The sequence below is a fragment of the Eleutherodactylus coqui genome, chromosome 11 (assembly GCF_035609145.1).
Source record: "Eleutherodactylus coqui strain aEleCoq1 chromosome 11, aEleCoq1.hap1, whole genome shotgun sequence".
Classification (NCBI taxonomy): domain Eukaryota; kingdom Metazoa; phylum Chordata; class Amphibia; order Anura; family Eleutherodactylidae; genus Eleutherodactylus; species Eleutherodactylus coqui.
In genome coordinates this window covers 116,127,889-116,145,708 of record NC_089847.1, presented here as the reverse complement: position 1 = coordinate 116,145,708, position 17,820 = coordinate 116,127,889, and the positions used below count along the sequence as shown (strand labels likewise).

General features: G+C 48.6%; 1 protein-coding gene across 1 annotated transcript; it reads left to right on the top strand.

Annotated features, from left to right (window-relative positions):
* The first annotated feature begins 3,185 nt into the window (after nucleotides 1–3,185).
* Nucleotides 3,186–11,508, top strand: PTPMT1 (protein tyrosine phosphatase mitochondrial 1). The gene is made up of 4 exons (XM_066583306.1): nucleotides 3,186–3,400; nucleotides 4,440–4,520; nucleotides 6,811–7,002; nucleotides 9,689–11,508. Exons 1-4 carry the CDS (start codon nucleotides 3,248–3,250, stop codon nucleotides 9,830–9,832), a joined length of 570 nt encoding a protein of 189 aa, XP_066439403.1. The 5' UTR covers nucleotides 3,186–3,247; the 3' UTR covers nucleotides 9,833–11,508.
* The last annotated feature ends 6,312 nt before the right edge of the window (nucleotides 11,509–17,820 follow it).

Here is a 17,820-nt window from a genome sequence, read left to right as displayed (position 1 = left end):
ATCAGCATGAAGGATGCTGCGTCACTTATCCACAACGACTTAGTCTTCCTACTTCAAAGATGGCGGAGGAAGATTCAGAAAACTGGGAACATGTGACGCACAAACTCTCATTCAGCTGCTATAATAGCGTTGCCTATATCAATCATGAATCCAGCAGGTTTGGAATATATTTTAGTTACTTTTATTGCATCTTTCCATACTTTTGTTCCTAGAAAGAGATTTGTAGCTACTTGGAAGCTACTTGAAGTCACTGGAAGCCGTCCGACCTGCGACTTGTCCGCAATTGACACTGCGGTCGGGCCGCGGATTCTGCGGAAAAAGCAGGAGTTTAAAAAAAAAAAGCCGTACTCCGCATGTTTAACGGCGAGCCGTGCGGACCGTCTGCAGGACAGAGAAGATGAAGAAATGACAAGTACGCGCGGATGCCAGATGGGCACAGGGTCGGATTCCTCTGCAGGCTCCCACATGCGGAATCCGACCCGTCCGTGTGCATGCGGCCTTATACTGGATTCACACAGCCGTATTCGCGCACGCAATATGCAGTGAATAGAACTACAATGGTGCCTTGGGTTAAGAGTTTAATCCATTCCGTGATGGAGCTCTTAACCCAAAACACTCGTAAGTCAAATCAATTCTCCCCATTGAAATGAATGGAAAAGCCAGTAATCCGTTCCGAATTGCAAGTTCTCCCATTGATTTCAATGAATGGCTGAGCGCTGCCTGTGATTGGCTGAGCACTCAGCCAATCAGACGCAGTCCATTCAGCAGATGGGGATTATAAATCCCCGCCTACTGAAAAGCTTCAGGGCAGTGTGAGAACGAGCGGCGGCTAGACGCGCCTGAGCCCCGGCAGCGGCGGACAGGTAAGTATATATTTTTAAAATTTTTTTACTACACCTAGGGATGATTTTCAGGGAAGGGCTTATATTTAAAGCCCTTCCTCGAAAATCACTGCAGGGGTTGCTGGCAGGCCATTGCTTTTAATGGAGCCGCTGGCAGTCTATAGTCTATATGGCGCAGATTTTTTCCGTACACGGATTTTAAATCTGCAAGCGGAGATAAAAAGGATGCGACACGTCACTTCTTGATGCAGATTGCGTGCTACATCCACATCACGAATTCTGCACGTGGCTGTGCCCATAAATCCGTGTGTAGCTCGGCGGCCATACATTTACATAACAGCGCCAAAGGTCTGCCAGGGTGTTTAGAGGTAGAATCTACACAGATAATTCTGTCACGGATTCCACCATGTGAACATACCGTAAGGCTCCTTCACACGGGCGTATTTGCGCACGCAAGATTTTCGCGTGCAATATAAAACTCAATGGTTGAGTTCACATGCGCGTATTTTTCCTGTGCACTTCAGTCGCGCCAAAAAAGCGCTGCATGCCCTATTTCCTGCGCATTTGTGCACCATGAAAGCAATGGGGGTGGGGGCAGGAATGCTGCTTATTTTAGGCCTTCCTGCTGGCTTGTGTACGCGTCAATGCGCAGCGTATTTACGTATACAAAAAAATGCGCAAATGTGCAGTAAATACGCAGGTTTCCTTTGTACTTGTACATATTTGCGTACAAATCCATACACTTCACTTCAGCCGCCTATTTCAGCGTGTAGAAGGACATGCTGCGTATTTTTACAAGCGACCAAAAATCGCGTAAAAAAATAAGTGCGTGTGAATGAACACACCGAGTTCTATTCACTGCGTATTAGGCGCGTAAAAAATAAACGCATAACGCATGGTATAAATATGGCCGTGTGAACTATTCTTTAGGCCACTTTCACGCGGCCGAGAAAATTGCGTGAGATTTGTGCGTTGCATGACGCACACGTATTTTGCACGAATATGAGCCCCATTATTTTGGGTGGGGTCATATACATGAGCCCGACATGTTCTAACTTTTCGCGTTTCTCGGAACGCGTCGCCCATTTTTTCAATGGGACAGGAAAACATTGCACGGCGTGGGACGTGCACGCGGGTGTGAGGTTTCCAAATGATCGCTACTTTACCTGAAGTGATGGGGGGGGGGGCGTTTTTGATGAGAAACGCTTTGCGTTTGTGGGTAAATCGCACGTTGGCGAGCACGATATTGCGTTCGCTGTGTGTAGGTAGTCTCAGTGTATAATGGTGACCTGCGGTGGGTCTGATTGGCTCTTTAAAGGATTGTACAGGGCAATGGCGCCTGCGCACAAACGTATATTCGGCCCGCGTGCGTCTGTGTATTTTACAGATGTCATACAGCCCATTAGGGCCAATAAGGTTATACACATCGGTCTGCGTAAAAAAAAAAATCACAGACCGGAATCGGACACGCTGCGCCCACTGCCCGAGCGTATTGATGAGCGTCCATGTGGGATGCAAGTTGCGTACGAGAATATGAGGCATGCATGAGCCTTACACAAACATGGCTCCTAAAATGCCCACGAGTAGTGAAGCTCAATTCCATTCCAAGTTCAGCTGCAATACCACATACAGCCTGTGGACAGAAGTGGCACTGTAGGAAAAAAGCCGCCATGGGTTTTCAATTCTTGACAAAATGCCTTTAAAATGGCTTTGGTGGTTTTATGTAAATAAAGCTGAAAAAGGAAATATGGTATCAGCAACAAAGGATCTACTTTTCCAGAAACAGCGCCACCCGTGTCCATGGGTTGTGTCCGGTATTGCAGATCTATCTTAGTCATGTAAATGATGCTGAGATGCAATACCAGACACAGCATATGGGCAACAGTGGCGCTGTTTCAGTAAAAGGAGATTTTCTTTCCACCTCAGGGCAGCTGCCTATGAGAGTATTTGCGTGCGCCTGGGCGTGAACAATGCTTTTTTTCTGCGAACATCGGAGTGTTCTGTTGTACATTTTGCGCCCACAAGGCATTACGTGCGGCAAACAAAGACGCAACGGTTAAATAACTAACTCGTTTCAGATGCGTTCTTCCTGCACAATTACGCGATACGCAGAAAAATAGAACATGTTCTATTTTTTTTTTTTTTACGCAACAGAAATCTGCACGTAAAATATGGAAGTGTGAATGGATTCTGTCTCTATAGAAACAGAAGATTGCCAAGTGTGCGGTGTCATCACCACTGATAAGGTTACTATGGAGATTCCCTGATCAAACATGGCCGACTTGAACACTGCCCTTACACAACATGGCGGCAGCTTACTTCCGCTCCAGTCCCAGCGTTGAGGCGGAAGTGCCGTAACAGATATGGTGGACTCCGGGTAGCGGCTGACATGCTCCGCCACCACCATGGCTTTACAGTCGGCGGCGACCCGCGTCTTGTTCTACCCGACCCTGCTGTACAACGTCATCATGGAGAAGATCTCCAGACGGAAGTGGTACGACAGGATAGACGAGACGGTGATCCTCGGAGCGCTGCCCTTCCGGGGGACGAGTGACAGGGTGAGTGCGCATGCGCGGCCGGCTTCTGCTGGGACATCAGCTCTGGTGGGCTCTGCGGGGGTCTTCAGGCTGCAGTGCAAGATGGAGCCATTTACAGGGACTACAACCATATTAGCCTGTGCTGGGCAGTGGGGACAACACTCAGGTCCCCTCCCATGGGTACCTCCGTCGCGGGTGCGTCCCCCCGCCGCGGGCACCTCCGTCGCGGGTGCGTCCCCCCGCGCGCGGGCACCTCCGTCGCGGGTGCGCCCCCCTTCCGCGCGGGCACCTCCGTCGCGGGTGCGCCCCCCTTCCGCGCGGGCACCTCCGCCGAGGGTGCGCCCCCCTCCCCGCGGGCACCTCCGCCGCGGGTGCGCCCCCCTTCCGCGCGGGCACCTCCGTCGCGGGTGCGTCCCCCTCCACTCCTCCGTTACCGGTCTCATCCCCCACAAGGGCCTCATTTTCTAGTAGGTCCTGAAGTTGCGCCTCAGTCTCTAGTGCCTTCCCACAAGTGGTGATTGTTTTAATCATGTGGCCCCCAGTAGGTGCCTGCGCCCCCATAAGTACCTGACGTGTGCCCCTCCCCATTCACAGCGCCGTACTTCAGCTTTATGGATTATAGGACCCCCACAGTGGTGCTCAGCCCTCCGGTAGGTATCCTCTGTCGGTGTCCATACGGATCTGACTGATGTTTGGCGCTCCGGCAGGCTCCGTATGTATGATGGCCGCGTGGGAGAAGATCTGTATGCTGCGGGCCGGTATGCCTGAGCCTGGCGCTGTGCCCTCCCGCTGACCACGCTGCACTCATTTTGGCCATAGACCTATTGCTAATCACTAACCATCCATCCATGAGCAGCCGCGGCGCCATCATCAGGAGGAGTTGGTTGCCCCTCGGCAGTGCGACTCGCTCTGAAACTCTCCTTGGCTGCTGATGATAAAGATGGAAGTCGCACTCCATATATATATTCACAGCCGCTATGGAAGACGCCGTCCCATAACTTCACTCGGCCTGCAGGGCTCTCCTGTCATGTGACCCGGGCTAATGACTTGTCTCTTGCAGTTAGTAGAAGAGGAGAACGTCCGCGGAGTCATCACTATGAATGAAGAATACGAAACCCGCCTGCTGTGCCCCTCGTCTCAGGTGGGACCTTCTTCTCCAAGTCCTCCCAGGTTTCTTCTAGATGAGCTGATGTGTTGGGGAGTGTGTGGGACTTGGCATCAGATACCGGAGAAGCTTCAGGTGCTGCTAAATCCGCACCCAGAAAGTTGCGCGCACTTTTGCCGCAACTTTTTATGCGATTGGGTTTTTTTTTCCAAACGCATGCAAATTTTGCAGTGCAGTTTTTAGTGCATGTCGATCGCGCTGTGTGAACGCGGCCTACGGGTACGCTCACGCGGTTCGTATCCACACCATAATCTGCAGCAGGTTTTACGTTCTGGGTGCGTGCCAAGATCTGTGCCGCGGATCTACAGCAGATTTCACTCTTTCGATGGAAGGGGGTGAAAGCCGCTGCGGATCCGCGGCAAAAGTCACACTAATGTGGCGGCTTTTGACGCAATCGTTGCAACGGCTTTTCCACTGTAGCAATTCTCCTACGTGTGAATGTACCTTTAACCCCTTTGTGACCGCCCTATGGTGTTTTTACATCCTGCACCTGCAGGACGTGTATGGAGAGAGATCGCACTGCCACACCTCCCTCCATACATTGCAGGGGTCAGCTGTTTCTTACAGCTGACACCTGTGGGCAACAGCCCTGACAAGCCGTGTGGCTGATCGGGGCTGTTAACCCTTTAAACATCACTGTCTATTCTGACAGTGGCATTTAAATCCCCCCCCCCCCCCCCCCCCCCCCCCCCCCAGCAATCGGCACCTCCCTCTATTAGTTAACCCCTTGAGTGGCACGCCCGGAAATTTTCCGGGACGAGCTCCACTGCTCATAGCAACATAGCCCGGAAGATTTCCGGGCTATGTATCACTATGGGAGCTGCAGAGCACAATGCCACAAGCTGTGGCATTGTGCTCTGCCTGCACAGACCCACACAGAGCAGTGCAAGGGCTTTGAAAAACCAGCAGAAGATATTGCCGACATGTCGGCAATCTCCTGCTTTGTTTACAGGTTGCCATAGAGACCATCGGCTTGTCAGAAGCAAGCCGATGGTCTCTGTGGCAGGGAGAGCTGGTTGTTAGCTGTCAGAGGACAGCTAGGTACTAGCTCTTACAGCAGAGATTAGAGAAAACCTCCGATCTCTGCTGTGTTAACCCTTTACATGCTGCAGTCTATGTGACTGCAGCATGTAAAGGGCTGTCACCATCGGACCCCCGGAATGTGATCAGGGGGTCCTGATGGGTCCCTGTGGAAGTCCCCTAAAGGGACAAAAGAAAAAAAAAATTAAGAAAAAACAAAAAAAAATAATAAAAACACTTGTCTCCCTTTACTTTGTAAAAAATCAAAAATACAATCACACATGTGGTATCCATGCGTCGTAATGACCCAGAGAAGGACGTTAATACATTATTTAACCCCTTAAAGGGGTTGTCCCGCGCCGAAACGGGTTTTTTATTTTTTTTCTACCCCCCCCCCCCGCCCCCCCCCCCCCCCCCCCCGCCCCCCCGGTCGGCGCGAGACAACCCCGATGCAGGGAGGTAAAGAAAGCTTACCGGAGCGCTTACCTTAATCCCCGCGCTCCGGTGACTTCAATACTTACCGCTGAAGATGGCCGCCGGGATCCTCTGTCTCCGTGGACCGCAGCTCTTCTGTGCGGTCCATTGCCGATTCCAGCCTCCTGATTGGCTGGAATCGGCACGTGACGGGGCGGAGCTACACGGAGCCGGCATCCTGCACGAGAGGCTCCATAGAAGACTGCAGAAGACCCGGACTGCGCAAGCGCGGCTAATTTGGCCATCGGAGGGCGAAAATTAGTCGGCACCATGGAGACGAGGACGCCAGCAACGGAGCAGGTAGGTAAAAAACTTTTTATAACTTCTGTATGGCTCATAATTAATGCACAATGTACATTACAAAGTGCATTAATATGGCCATACAGAAGTGTATAGACCCACTTGCTGCCGCGGGACAACCCCTTTAATGACATGGCCCCTTTTTTTCTTTTTTGCCCATTTCTTTTTTTCCTCCCCCCTGTTTAAAAAAATCACAACTTGTCCCGCAAAAAACAAGCCCTCATATGGCCATGTCAATGGGAGACGCAACTGCAAAATTAGTTGAAATTCAATGATTAGACCATTTTAAAAAACCTGCCCTGGTGGGCACGACAGAGTGGTAGGAAACCCGCCACTCAAGGGGTTAAAGGGGGGGTCCGATGCAGAGTGGCTCCCTCTCCAGGAACTCTGTATTACATTCTCGCCAATTCATTACATAGTTGCTCATTCATTTGTATTACATGGTCATCCATTCTTTCTTCTCTCTTCACAGGAGTGGAGCGCTTTGGGCGTGGAACAGCTGAGACTCAGCACGGTTGACTTTACCGGGGTTCCGACTATCGAGCACTTACAGAAGGGGGTCGAGTTTGTTCACAAGCATAGGAAAATGGGCAACACTGTGTACATCCACTGCAAGGCTGGCCGCTCCCGCAGCGCTACAATGGTAGCTGCCTATTTAATAGAGGTAAGATCTAACAAGAATCGCTGCATCTCTGATTTAAAGGGGTCACCTGGCACTCCTAATATTGATGACCTATACTCAGGATGGGTCATCAATATCTGATCGGTGGGGTTCGCCATTCAGGGTCCCACCTATTAGCTGAGTGAAGATGCAGTGACACTTGGCTGAGCACCATGGCCTCTTCTCAGACCTGTGACGCCATGTTCCTAGGTCATATGGCCTGAAAACAGCTCAGTCCCATTCAATTGAATGCTGAGCCATATACAGTGATCTGGTGAGCACTGTGCTCATGGGAGTACTGCTGTCACTTCAAACAGCTGATCAGTGGGGGTCCCAAGCAGCAGACACCCATTGATCTGATATTGATGACTTCAGGCCCACTGGACAAATGTCGGGCCAACTATGCCTGACACTCGTCCCCGCATATGCTTGCTACCATGCTGTTACACAAGAGTGAGTATCGCTGGCTCTCTGACACAGCGGCCAGCAGGAGCCGGGCGGCTGCAGGAGATTTCTCTCCTCGATCTTTCCTGCTTAGAGTGAATAGAGAGGGATGGGGAAAAGCGAGAAGTGCGATCTCCTCCAGCTACCTCACCCCCTGCTGGCAATCCAGCGATACTCGCTCCTGTCTAACAGCATGGGAGCGAGTATGAGTGGAGATGAGTGTCGGTCATTGGTTCCCTGACATTCGTCCAGTGTAAATGGGCCTTTATCCTGAAAATGGGTCATCAATATCTTAAAAAACCCCTTTAACCCTTTGGGGCCCCAATATTGATCTTCATTACCAAAAAGCCGGAAAGGGAGATGATAACTGATCGATATTTGCTTCAGAAAAGCAGCTGCTTTCAGCTCTGGAGTAACAAAGTAATGTTTTTGATTTTTTTTTTTTTTTTTTTTCCCGGGGCCAACAACTCGACCCTATTGTAACAAGTGCTGTTTGATGCGCAATTCAATCGTCGCTCGTTTCTTTTTTTTATACGCGGTCTGAGAATCGGCTTATGGGGGCAAATGATCCCATTACCAATCGTTTGTCCCCATAGGCTGGCTATACATCTTCCTGCTCACATGGGGAGCTGTAACTTTCAGCAGGGAGCATAGTTAAACTCACAAAAACAAGCAGATTAGCACTGAAGAAACAAGTGTTTTTACACGGCCTGATTTTCGGTGAATGGGTGTTTAGAGGAACGACGGGGCCCGATTATTGGCTCGTGTAAAAGAGCCATAAGCAGAATAGGCATACTTACTGCCCGCTGTGGACAAGACTGTGGATCTGAACGGGTGGAGAATTTTCAAATGTGATTGGAATCCTCTTTGATTTGTTACTAATTATGCCCCAACCTTACATGTTATATAGTAGGTGTAGGTCTGTTAAATTCCACTTTACCCTTATCGACACAAAAGGAAGGAAAAGCACTAGAGATGAGCAAACCTACTCGTTTTGAGTAATTACTTGATCGAGCACCGCGATTTTCGAGTACTTCCGTACTCGGGTGAAAAGATTCTGGGGGCGACGGGGGGAGGCGTGGCGGAGCGGGGGGTAGCAGCGGGGAACAGGGGGAAGCCCTCTCCCTTCCCCCCCCACTCCCCGCTGCAACCCCCCACGGAGCCCCCCGAATCTTTTCGCCCGAGTACGGAAGTACACGAAAATCGCGTCGCTCGGGCGAAAAAGGGGCGTGGCCAAGTAGGTTCGCTCATCTCTAAAAAGCACCCTTGGCATAAAACAATGTGCTATAGAGCGTGAAAAATCTTTCTTGGCAGTTAAACAGATACCTGGATTAATATTGAACATCATAGTAACCCTGTAAATTGTATCTAATACAAGAGAATCCATGATATTAGCTTTACATGCAGCAGCTTGGCATTGAGTGCTAGAGATGGTAGGGATCTCCTGCTCAGTGCAAGATCACTAGAGCATCCCAGACAGATGTCTGTCCAGCCTCTGTTTGAAGACTTCCATTGAAGGAGAACTCACCACCTCCTGTGGTAACCTGTTCCACTCATTGATCCCCTCACTGTCTAATATCTAATCTGTGTCTCCTCCCTTTCAGTTTCATCCCATTGCTTCTGGTCTTTCCTTGTGCAGATGAGAATAGGGCTGATCCCTCTGCACTGTGACAGCCCTTCAGATATTTGTAGACCGCTATTAAGTCTCCTCGCAGCCTTCTTTTTTGCAAGCTAAACATTCCCAGATCCTTTAACCGTTCCTCATAGGACATGATTTGCAGACCGCTCACCATCTTGGTAACTCTTCTCTGAACTTGCTCCAGTTTGTCTGTCTTTTTTTTTTTTAAGTGGGGTGCCCAGAACTGGACACAATATTCCAGATGAGGTCTGACTAAGAGTAGAGGGGAACAATTACCTCCTGTGATCTAAAGGCATCCCAGAATTGTGTTTGCCTTTTTTGCTGCTGCATCACACTGTTGACTCATGTTCAGTCTATGATCTATTAGTATACCCAAAGCTTTTTCGCCTGTGCTGCTGCTTAGCCCAATTCCTCCCATTCTGTATGTGCCCAGATGCAGCACTTCCTGTTAAATACTATTCTTTTAGTTGCCGCTCACTGTTCAAGCTTGTCTACATCGTTTTGAATCTTCTCTCTCTGAAGTGTGCTACATTCATATTACAGCTTGTCTATATAATACATTATACAGCAAAATCACAAATGGCCTTCTTTTTTTCCTTCTTGTAGAAACATAAGTGGAAGCCTGATGTGGCCAGTGCTTTCATAGCAGAAATCCGTCCACACATCCTAATCCGCAATACCCAGCTGCAGGTGCTGGAGAAGTTTTATATCCTAGTGACGAACTCAGATACTCCAGAGAAAGGAGGGTGATCTAAAGCAGAATTGGATGCCTCTACTCACTCTTGCATGTCTACGGCTGGTAGCTCAAACGACAAGACTGCCTGCTGCTGTTTTATCTCCACCTGCCTGATGTGGCTTAGGCCTGGTATACGGTTTTCTTTTTTTTTTGAGTAGCGTCTCTTTTCTAAATTGAACTGAATCCGGGTCTATGTACCTCTTTCTGTTATACGTGTGATTTATGTGTGCTTTATACTATTCATACCTGGACATAATCTATATAATCGGTGCTCACTTCCTTGCATCACTCCTGTGTTCACCCACAACACGTTGACATGACCTCCATGGAAGGCATATGGCTAGTGATTAATGGGGGGGGGGGGGGGGGGTCTCTGCACCCAGATCCCCACCAATCAAAGCTTCTGACATTCCAAAAGTTTGTAAAAAAGTTTAGTTTCCCTTTTAAATTTGTTTTATTCTAAATTTTTGAATAAAACCTGCTTCCCTGTAATGTGGGTGCCTGGCCTGAGTTCATGTGGTTCGGGCAGCATGAACCTAGTTATAGGCTCCCTTCATGAGACAATGCCTCTTCATACGCCCTAATGAGGATTCCCCTCTAGGATCCAGAACAAAGAGACGCTCTCTTAGGCCGCCTGCACACGGGCGGAAATCCCGCACTCCTATGCAGACGGCCGCGGTTTGGCCACGCGAAATGTCGCGCGGCAAACAAACCGCGGCATGTCCTATTTTTGTGCGGGCCACGCACTCACCCGGCCGCCGGCTCCGGTCTGCGCATGCGCCGGCTGCGCTGCAGCCGGCACATGAAAGAGCCGGGGCCGCCAGGCGCGGGTGAGTACGCGCTCGTCCCTGCAGGCTCTCGGGTCGGGTCCCGCGGCGAGAATTCTCGCTGCCGGATCCGACCCGCTCGTCTGCAGGCGGCCTTAAGAGTGGCTTCCGTTGTACCGGACTCAAGCCGTCTCCGTATGAGGCTGTATCCGCACGGGCTACAAAATGGGTTCTTTTACATGAGCCATGTTTTGTAGCCCGTTCATCCAAATAGCCGTGATGTAATGCTACACTTCCTCTGTAATGTCTGCCTGGCCTTGGCTTCCTCCAGAAAAATCCGCCTTTCAGGGACACCGTCATCACGTTTGAGCCCCGTAAACTACACTATGGAGCTCAAAGGTGAAGGAACCTGGGAGTCCAGGGGGTGATGTTTCACACTCGCTGGGCACCCCATTCTACCACGGTGCCCCCATACGCTGGCAGCTTAATTGTTATCCCTGCGTGTCTCCAATAGAGATGAATGCACAGAGTCAAACTGCCGATGCAAAGGGGGTCACAGTGTTGCAACAGGGGGCGCCCGGTGAGTCTGAAGCGCTGCACCCCGTTCCATCACAGTCGAGCTCCATGAGGTAGCCTGTGGGGCTCAGACGTGATGATGGCGTTCTTTTTAACCTGTAACCTTGTTACGTGTCTGAGCATTGTGTGTCTTCTGTATCTATCTGCATCCTCTCTATATTACTGATTTCTTTCCCATCGCGGCTCCTGTCGCTCAGTCAGTCATTAACGGACGACGACAACCATTTTAACTGTTTCCCACTGAAGTCTATTTTAATATCTCATTATTTATTGATTCCGGTTACTGCTCTCCATTTGTTATCTAATTAACTGTTAATAAAGGACATGGCCAGTTATTTTCTCATACAGCAGACGTGTCGTCTTCATTTTATTGCTGCCTTTCCCCCATTACAGGCCTTAGCAGCCTTTTTTTTTGGGGGGGGGGGGGGGGGGGTATTTATTTTTTAATAATACACCAAATGGTACATTAAATGGTATTAGAAAACTTCTAAATAAACATGCGTGGGGGGTGGCGACATTTTTCAAGTTTTGCTTTACCACATGGTGCAGTGAACATATGTTGGCTTCGTTCTGTGGGTCAGTATTTTGCGCCATTGTGGCTGTTTTTATTTTAAAAAATGAAAAACCTATTAAAAAGAATAGTTTTATAAGAGGTAAAGCATGCGGGTGTGCGAGGGATCTTTTTTTGGAAGGGTGATCTGTAGAATTTATTGCTACTATTATCAGATACTGAAGGCCTTTCAATCACTTTTTATTCAATTTTTATTGAAAGACTGGGTGACCAAAAAGTTGCAATTCTGGCATCTTGTATTTTTTTAATTTATAGCATTCCCCTTGTGAGGTAAATAAAGCAGTACTTAGTTTGGGCTTTTTTTGAATTTGACTATACTAATAAGGTTTTTTTTTTGTTTTTTTTTTATGGTTTCAATTGTGTTGTTGGAAATATTGGAAGTTTTTTTTCCCTCACTTAAAGGGGTTGTCCCGCGCCAAAACAAGTTTTTTGTTTTTTTTCAATAGGCCCCCCGTTCGGCGCGAGAGAAACCCAATGCATGTGTTAAAAAAAAAAAAACGTTTAGTACTTACCCGACTCCCCGCGCTGCGGCGACTTCTTCCTTACCTTACTAAGATGGCCGCCGGGATCTTCACCCACGATGCACCGCGGGTCTTCTCCCATGGTGCACCGTGGGCTCTGTGCGGTCCATTGCCGATTCCAGCCTCCTGATTGGCTGGAATCGGCACACGTGACGGGGCGGAGCTACAAGGACCAGCTCTCCGGCACGAGCGGCCCCATTCACCAGGGAGAAGACCGGACTGCGCAAGCGCGTCTAATCGGGCGATTAGACGCTGAAATTAGACGGCACCATGGAGACGAGGACGCCAGCAACGGAACAGGTAAGTGAATAACTTCTGTATGGCTCATAATTAATGCACAATGTATATTACAAAGTGCATTAATATGGCCATACAGAAGTGCTGAACCCCACTTGCTTTCGCGGGACAACCCCTTTAACTATCCCCGATTTTTCTGTATGTCACTAATGAAGGCCATTAATTGTACGCATACATAAAGTATCAGTAGTGATGAGCGAGCATACTCGCTAAGAGCAATTGCTCGAGCGAGCATTGCCCTAAGCGAGTACCTGCCCGCTCAAGAGAGAATGTTCGAGTGCCGCCACGGGGCGGGGAGCTGCGGGGCAGAGCGAGGAGGAACTGCCGCTACTCACCGCTCCCCCGCGCTGGCTCCCGAACCCTGTCTCTCGAGCGGGCAGGTACTCGTTAAGGGCAATGCTCACTCAAGCAATTGCTCTTAGCGAGTATGTTCGCTCATCACTAGTTATCAGTTTCGAGCCTTACGTCTGTTTTTCAATTTTACATCTTAGGCTGCGTTCCCACAGGACGGAAATCTTGTGAAATGGCCGCAGTGGGACCACAAGGAAATTCCGCAAGATTTCCGCAGCAGAAAGGCTGCTTCAAAACTCTTGCTATTTGGCTTGAAGCCGCTTTTGTTGCAGAAATTTCTCCCAGCGGAAATGGTGATGCACTTGACATGTCGCAAATTTGAATTCTGTACCCCATGTCAGTTTCCGCACGGACTGTTGGCAGCGTGTCAACGACCTTTTTACAAATCTCGTCCACTTTGTTGCTTAGTCTCTCAGATTTAAAAATGCCTACAGAATTTCCGCCTGTGTGGACCTAGCCTTAAGAGTAGGAACAATCGCCTTGGTTTTAAGCGAATAGAGCCAGACCATCCACCCTGAACCTATTGATGATTAGCCTGCCACCTTGGATGTTTATCAAAGCCACCCAACCCAAAGAAATCCCACTAGCTGAGATCTGAGGATTGTTGACTAAACTCCAGCCCAAAATAAAAAAGCTAGCCTACCCAGTCCAGTGATTGCAGATTGCCTACATCCAACTGCCCAAGCTAGGTAGGGCAGTTTGTGCTGGTTTACATAGACCTCTTCTCATGATAGCTGGAGGCATGGCCTGCGAATTTGTTAACGCTAAGGCCTCATGTCCACGGGGAAAATCAGGCCCGCTACGGATTCTCCATGTAGAATCCGTAGCGGGTCCCTCCTGCCCCGCGGACATGAGCGCTTAAAATAAGAATTAACTCACCTCTCGCCCGCTCCGGATCTTCTCTCCGTTGCGGCTGGATCTTCTTTCTTCGGCTCGGCGGATGCGCAGGGCACGTTGGTTGCGTGCCCCGCGCATGCGCCGACCCGAAGAAAAAAGATCCGGGCGCGGCGGAGAGAAGATCCGGAGGAGGTGGGTAAATTCCGATTTTGGGCTCTCGCGGATCCGGACGGCTTCCATGGGCCTCAATAGAAACCCGCGGGAGACCCGCACGGAAATGGAGCATGGTCCAGATTTTTTCATGCTCCATTTTTTTTTAAATCACTTTTATTGACCATCCGCGGGTATTTATCTACCCGCGGCTGGTCAATGCATCCCTATGGGGTGCGGATCTGCGGGCAGGAGAAGAGTTAAAATCCGCTGCGGACATGAGGACATGAGGCCTAAGACTGCCGAAGGCCCGCGGATGGATTATCGCTGCAGAATTCACAGGTAATGTCCGGCCATTGGCATGCCGTGTTAAACGATTTTCCCCTGCCCATGAGAGGAAATCAACAGAGACTTTCCGCTCGCGGGGAAGAATCGCAGCATGTTCTATTCTGTGCGGAAAATCGTACAGACCGCTTCCATTGCAGTCCATGGGAGCCGTCCATCTCGCGATACTCTGTGCTGTGAGCGCAGCTGAAGTATCGCAGGAATCAGAGTCACAGCCCAGTGCTGGCGTGTCAGATCCGGACAGGTGAGCATGGAGTCTCTGGGGGGGCGGTTGGAATCCGATCTGGCCATGGGCAGGAGGCCTAAGCAATAGCTGAACAGAAGTAATTTGTAGATATGTAAATGCTCGACAGTCACTCATAAACGTGTCTTTTCCTCGATTCCAGATCCAGACTCAAAAAAGGGGTCCTATAACTTGGTTGCAGGAGCCTGGGTTATCCTCAAGAGCCATGTGCGAAAAAGTTTGGAACCGAGAGTTGATGGTCCCTACCGGATTGAAAGCTAAAATAACCTTAGTGAAACACCAAAGAAAAGAACAATATGGGGTCGGCGCTACTTTAACCCCTTCCCTCCATATGACGTACAGGTATGTCCTAGAGGCGGGGTACTTCCCGCAAAAGGACGTACCCTTACATCATAGGGATAGCACGAGAGCATGACAGATCTCGTGCTATCCGGGAGCGGGAGACGGCTGTCACTGATAGCCGACCTCCCGCTGCAACAGCGGGGGTACATCGGAGATGCGCCCCCGGCTGTTAACCCCTTCCCTGCCGCTATCTAAGCAGATCGCGGCAGGGAAAGGGTTTACAGAGGAAGCGCGATCCCTCTGTGATTTCAGCCCGCTCTCGCGATGTTATCGCAGAGAGCCCGGCTGGTTACCATGGAAACAGGACGCCAGATAGCGGCGTCCTGTATTGCCATTGCCTGTGATCGCTGTAGTAAGCGATGAGGCATTGGAGGAGAGAAGTCCTGCTATGCCTTATCATAGCAATCATCAGTGGTATGGTGCAAAAAACAAAATAATGTACAAAGTACAAATGTAAAAAAAAAAGGCAAAAAACACCCCTTTTTATGCTTTTTCTCATATTAGCATAAAATTTGAAAAAAAACAAAAAACGCATATTTGGTATCATGTCTGTAAAGACCCGTACAATAAATTGAACACTCTTTTTATCCTGCACGGCAAAAAACGCTTAAAAAACTGAGGCAAAATGCTAATTTTTAGCATTTTGCCTCCCGAAAAACGCAATAAAAGTGATTTTAAAAAAAACCTATGTATCCCAAAATGGTACCATTAACAACTACATCTCGTCTCGCAAAAAATAAGCCCTCATAGAGCTCCGTACATGGAAAAATAAAAAAGTTATAGGACTTTGAATGCAGCGATTTAGAAAAAAAAAATTTCCAAAAAAAAGGGGTTTTATTACAGAAAAGTGGAAAAACCTAAAAAAAAAAGTGTAAGAATTTTGGTATCGTTGTAATCGTACCGACCGGCAGAAAAAATGCAGTGTCTCATTTATGCTGCATGATTAACGCTTTTAAAAAAAAATTATCTCTGGCAGAATTGATGCGTTTTCTCTCCCTACGATCATAAAAAAAAAAAAATAAGAGTTTTACAATATAGTCAATGTACCCAAAAATGGCGCCGATAAAAACTGAAGTTCGCCACACAAAAAACAAGCCCTCATACGGCCGCGACGACAGAAAAGTAAAAAAGTTATTGAAAAATGGAGATGAAAATCCACCAAAAATTGTTTGGTCCTCAACGCCAAAATAGGCCATGTCATTAAGGGGTTAAGGATCTGATTTTAAGCAAATGAACAAAAAAATGACAGAAGTCACTTACGCAGGGAGGGGTCTCCAGGATCAGAGAGCCCTCAAAACTTGGCATGCCAGTCAATAGGGGTGGTGGAGATAAAGTCTTTGGCAGTTAGATTCCAAGGAGGGCCCAATCAAGCAAAGAATGAAGTGTTTTTTGTCAATTATCAAACAAATGAAACCCCCCAAACCAACAATATCCAGTGCAACTGGAAACCAATAGGGGCAGACATGCGTATTGGTTATTCATCTATACATCAAATATATACCCTGCTTCGGAGAGGCTTGAAATATAAGCCCTACCCTGAAAATAAGCCCTAGCCGCATTACTTTAAAAAAAGGCATGCTTACCTAGCAGGCTTGGTGCGGGTCTTTCTGCTGCTGTCTGGAGCTTCGCAGTGCGTCCTGAAGTCCTCGTTTGCCCACAGAAGATCACTTCCTGGTTAAGGGATTCATAAATCCCGCATTCAGGAAGCGATGGGTCTAATTGGTTCTCGAGCGATACTCAGCCAATCCGTGCAGCGCTTGATAAACCAATGCAATGGCTGTGATTGGTTCATCAAGTGCTTCATTGATTGGTTCTTTGACCACTGCTCAGCCAATCACAGCCATCACGTATGGAGGCTAGACCCAATGGCTCTTTCTTTTTTTTTGGGGGGGGGGGGGGGGGGGTCAAAGTTTACTATAAGACAGGGTCTTAGTTTGGGGGAAACAGGGTACCGTATGTATAATTATTACCTTCTTATTTTAGTCAAATTGAAAAGGAAAGGACACCTGGATACACACTAGAAACGTATTATATTAGAAGTGGCGTGAAATGGAAAAAAATCCCCCCAAATTCTGCCAATCTTTTGGGAAGGTACGGCATACACACTGCAGCAAAAATGATACGGTAACTTTATTCCATGGGTTGGCGCAATTACTACGATACCAAATTTATAGTTTGTGCGACTTCTAAAATATCTTTGGAGAAAAAAAGTATTTCCTGCAGCCATCATTTACATTTTTCATACCGGTAGTTGTGCAAGGGCTCATTTTTTTGCACACATCCTGTAACATAACATGGTATGCAAGGCTGGGGAAAAAAAACACATGTCCATCCAGTTCAGCCTATAATCTGCAGCTTTTGCACATGCATCCACCATTTTTGTGACGGGCGCATGCGCAGAAGCTGTGGTAAGGTCCGAGAATAAATCCATGGGCCTTAGGTACATCATTTCATCTTCCCTAGCAGATATGATCCATGAGGGGAGATTAAACTTAAACTCCCCCCCCTCCCCCTTAAACGATCGCTGTTATTCATTAGATAACAGCAATCATGTGACCAGGAACCACATACACATACCATGTGTAGCAGGGAGCCAGAGAGATTCTATATTTCTCGGGGCACGTGCCTGATGTTTTCCTCTGACGGGCATGCGCACAAGGTGACACGGTCTTAGAAGGACCAGAACGTCACGAGACATCTGCGAATGGGGGGTACTTTCAGCTCCCCACATGGATCCGATCCATGAGGGGAGCTGAATCTTTAACTTTTTTCACTTTAACACTTTCATGCGATCGCCGTTTTCCAGTGGATAGCAGCGAACGCTCCCCGCGGCCCCCCGCGACAGCTCCAGATTGTCAGTTACCTCCGGTTATCACGTCCTCAGCCGATGTGGCTTTAATCCCCAGAGCACTGGGGATTACAGCCAATTTAGGGTAGACATAAAAAGTCTATGGGGGTCTAAGGATTAATAAAAAAATTTTAAGACTAATTCCTTTTTTTT

Excerpts from the sequence above, each read along its gene's own strand:
- PTPMT1 (XM_066583306.1), top strand. The coding sequence starts at position 3,248 with ATGGCTTTACAGTCGGCGGCGACCCGCGTCTTGTTCTACCCGACCCTG. Across the intron at positions 3,401-4,439 it reads TCCGGGGGACGAGTGACAGG|TTAGTAGAAGAGGAGAACGT; the intron begins GTGAGTGCGCAT and ends TGTCTCTTGCAG. Across the intron at positions 4,521-6,810 it reads TGCTGTGCCCCTCGTCTCAG|GAGTGGAGCGCTTTGGGCGT; the intron begins GTGGGACCTTCT and ends CTCTCTTCACAG.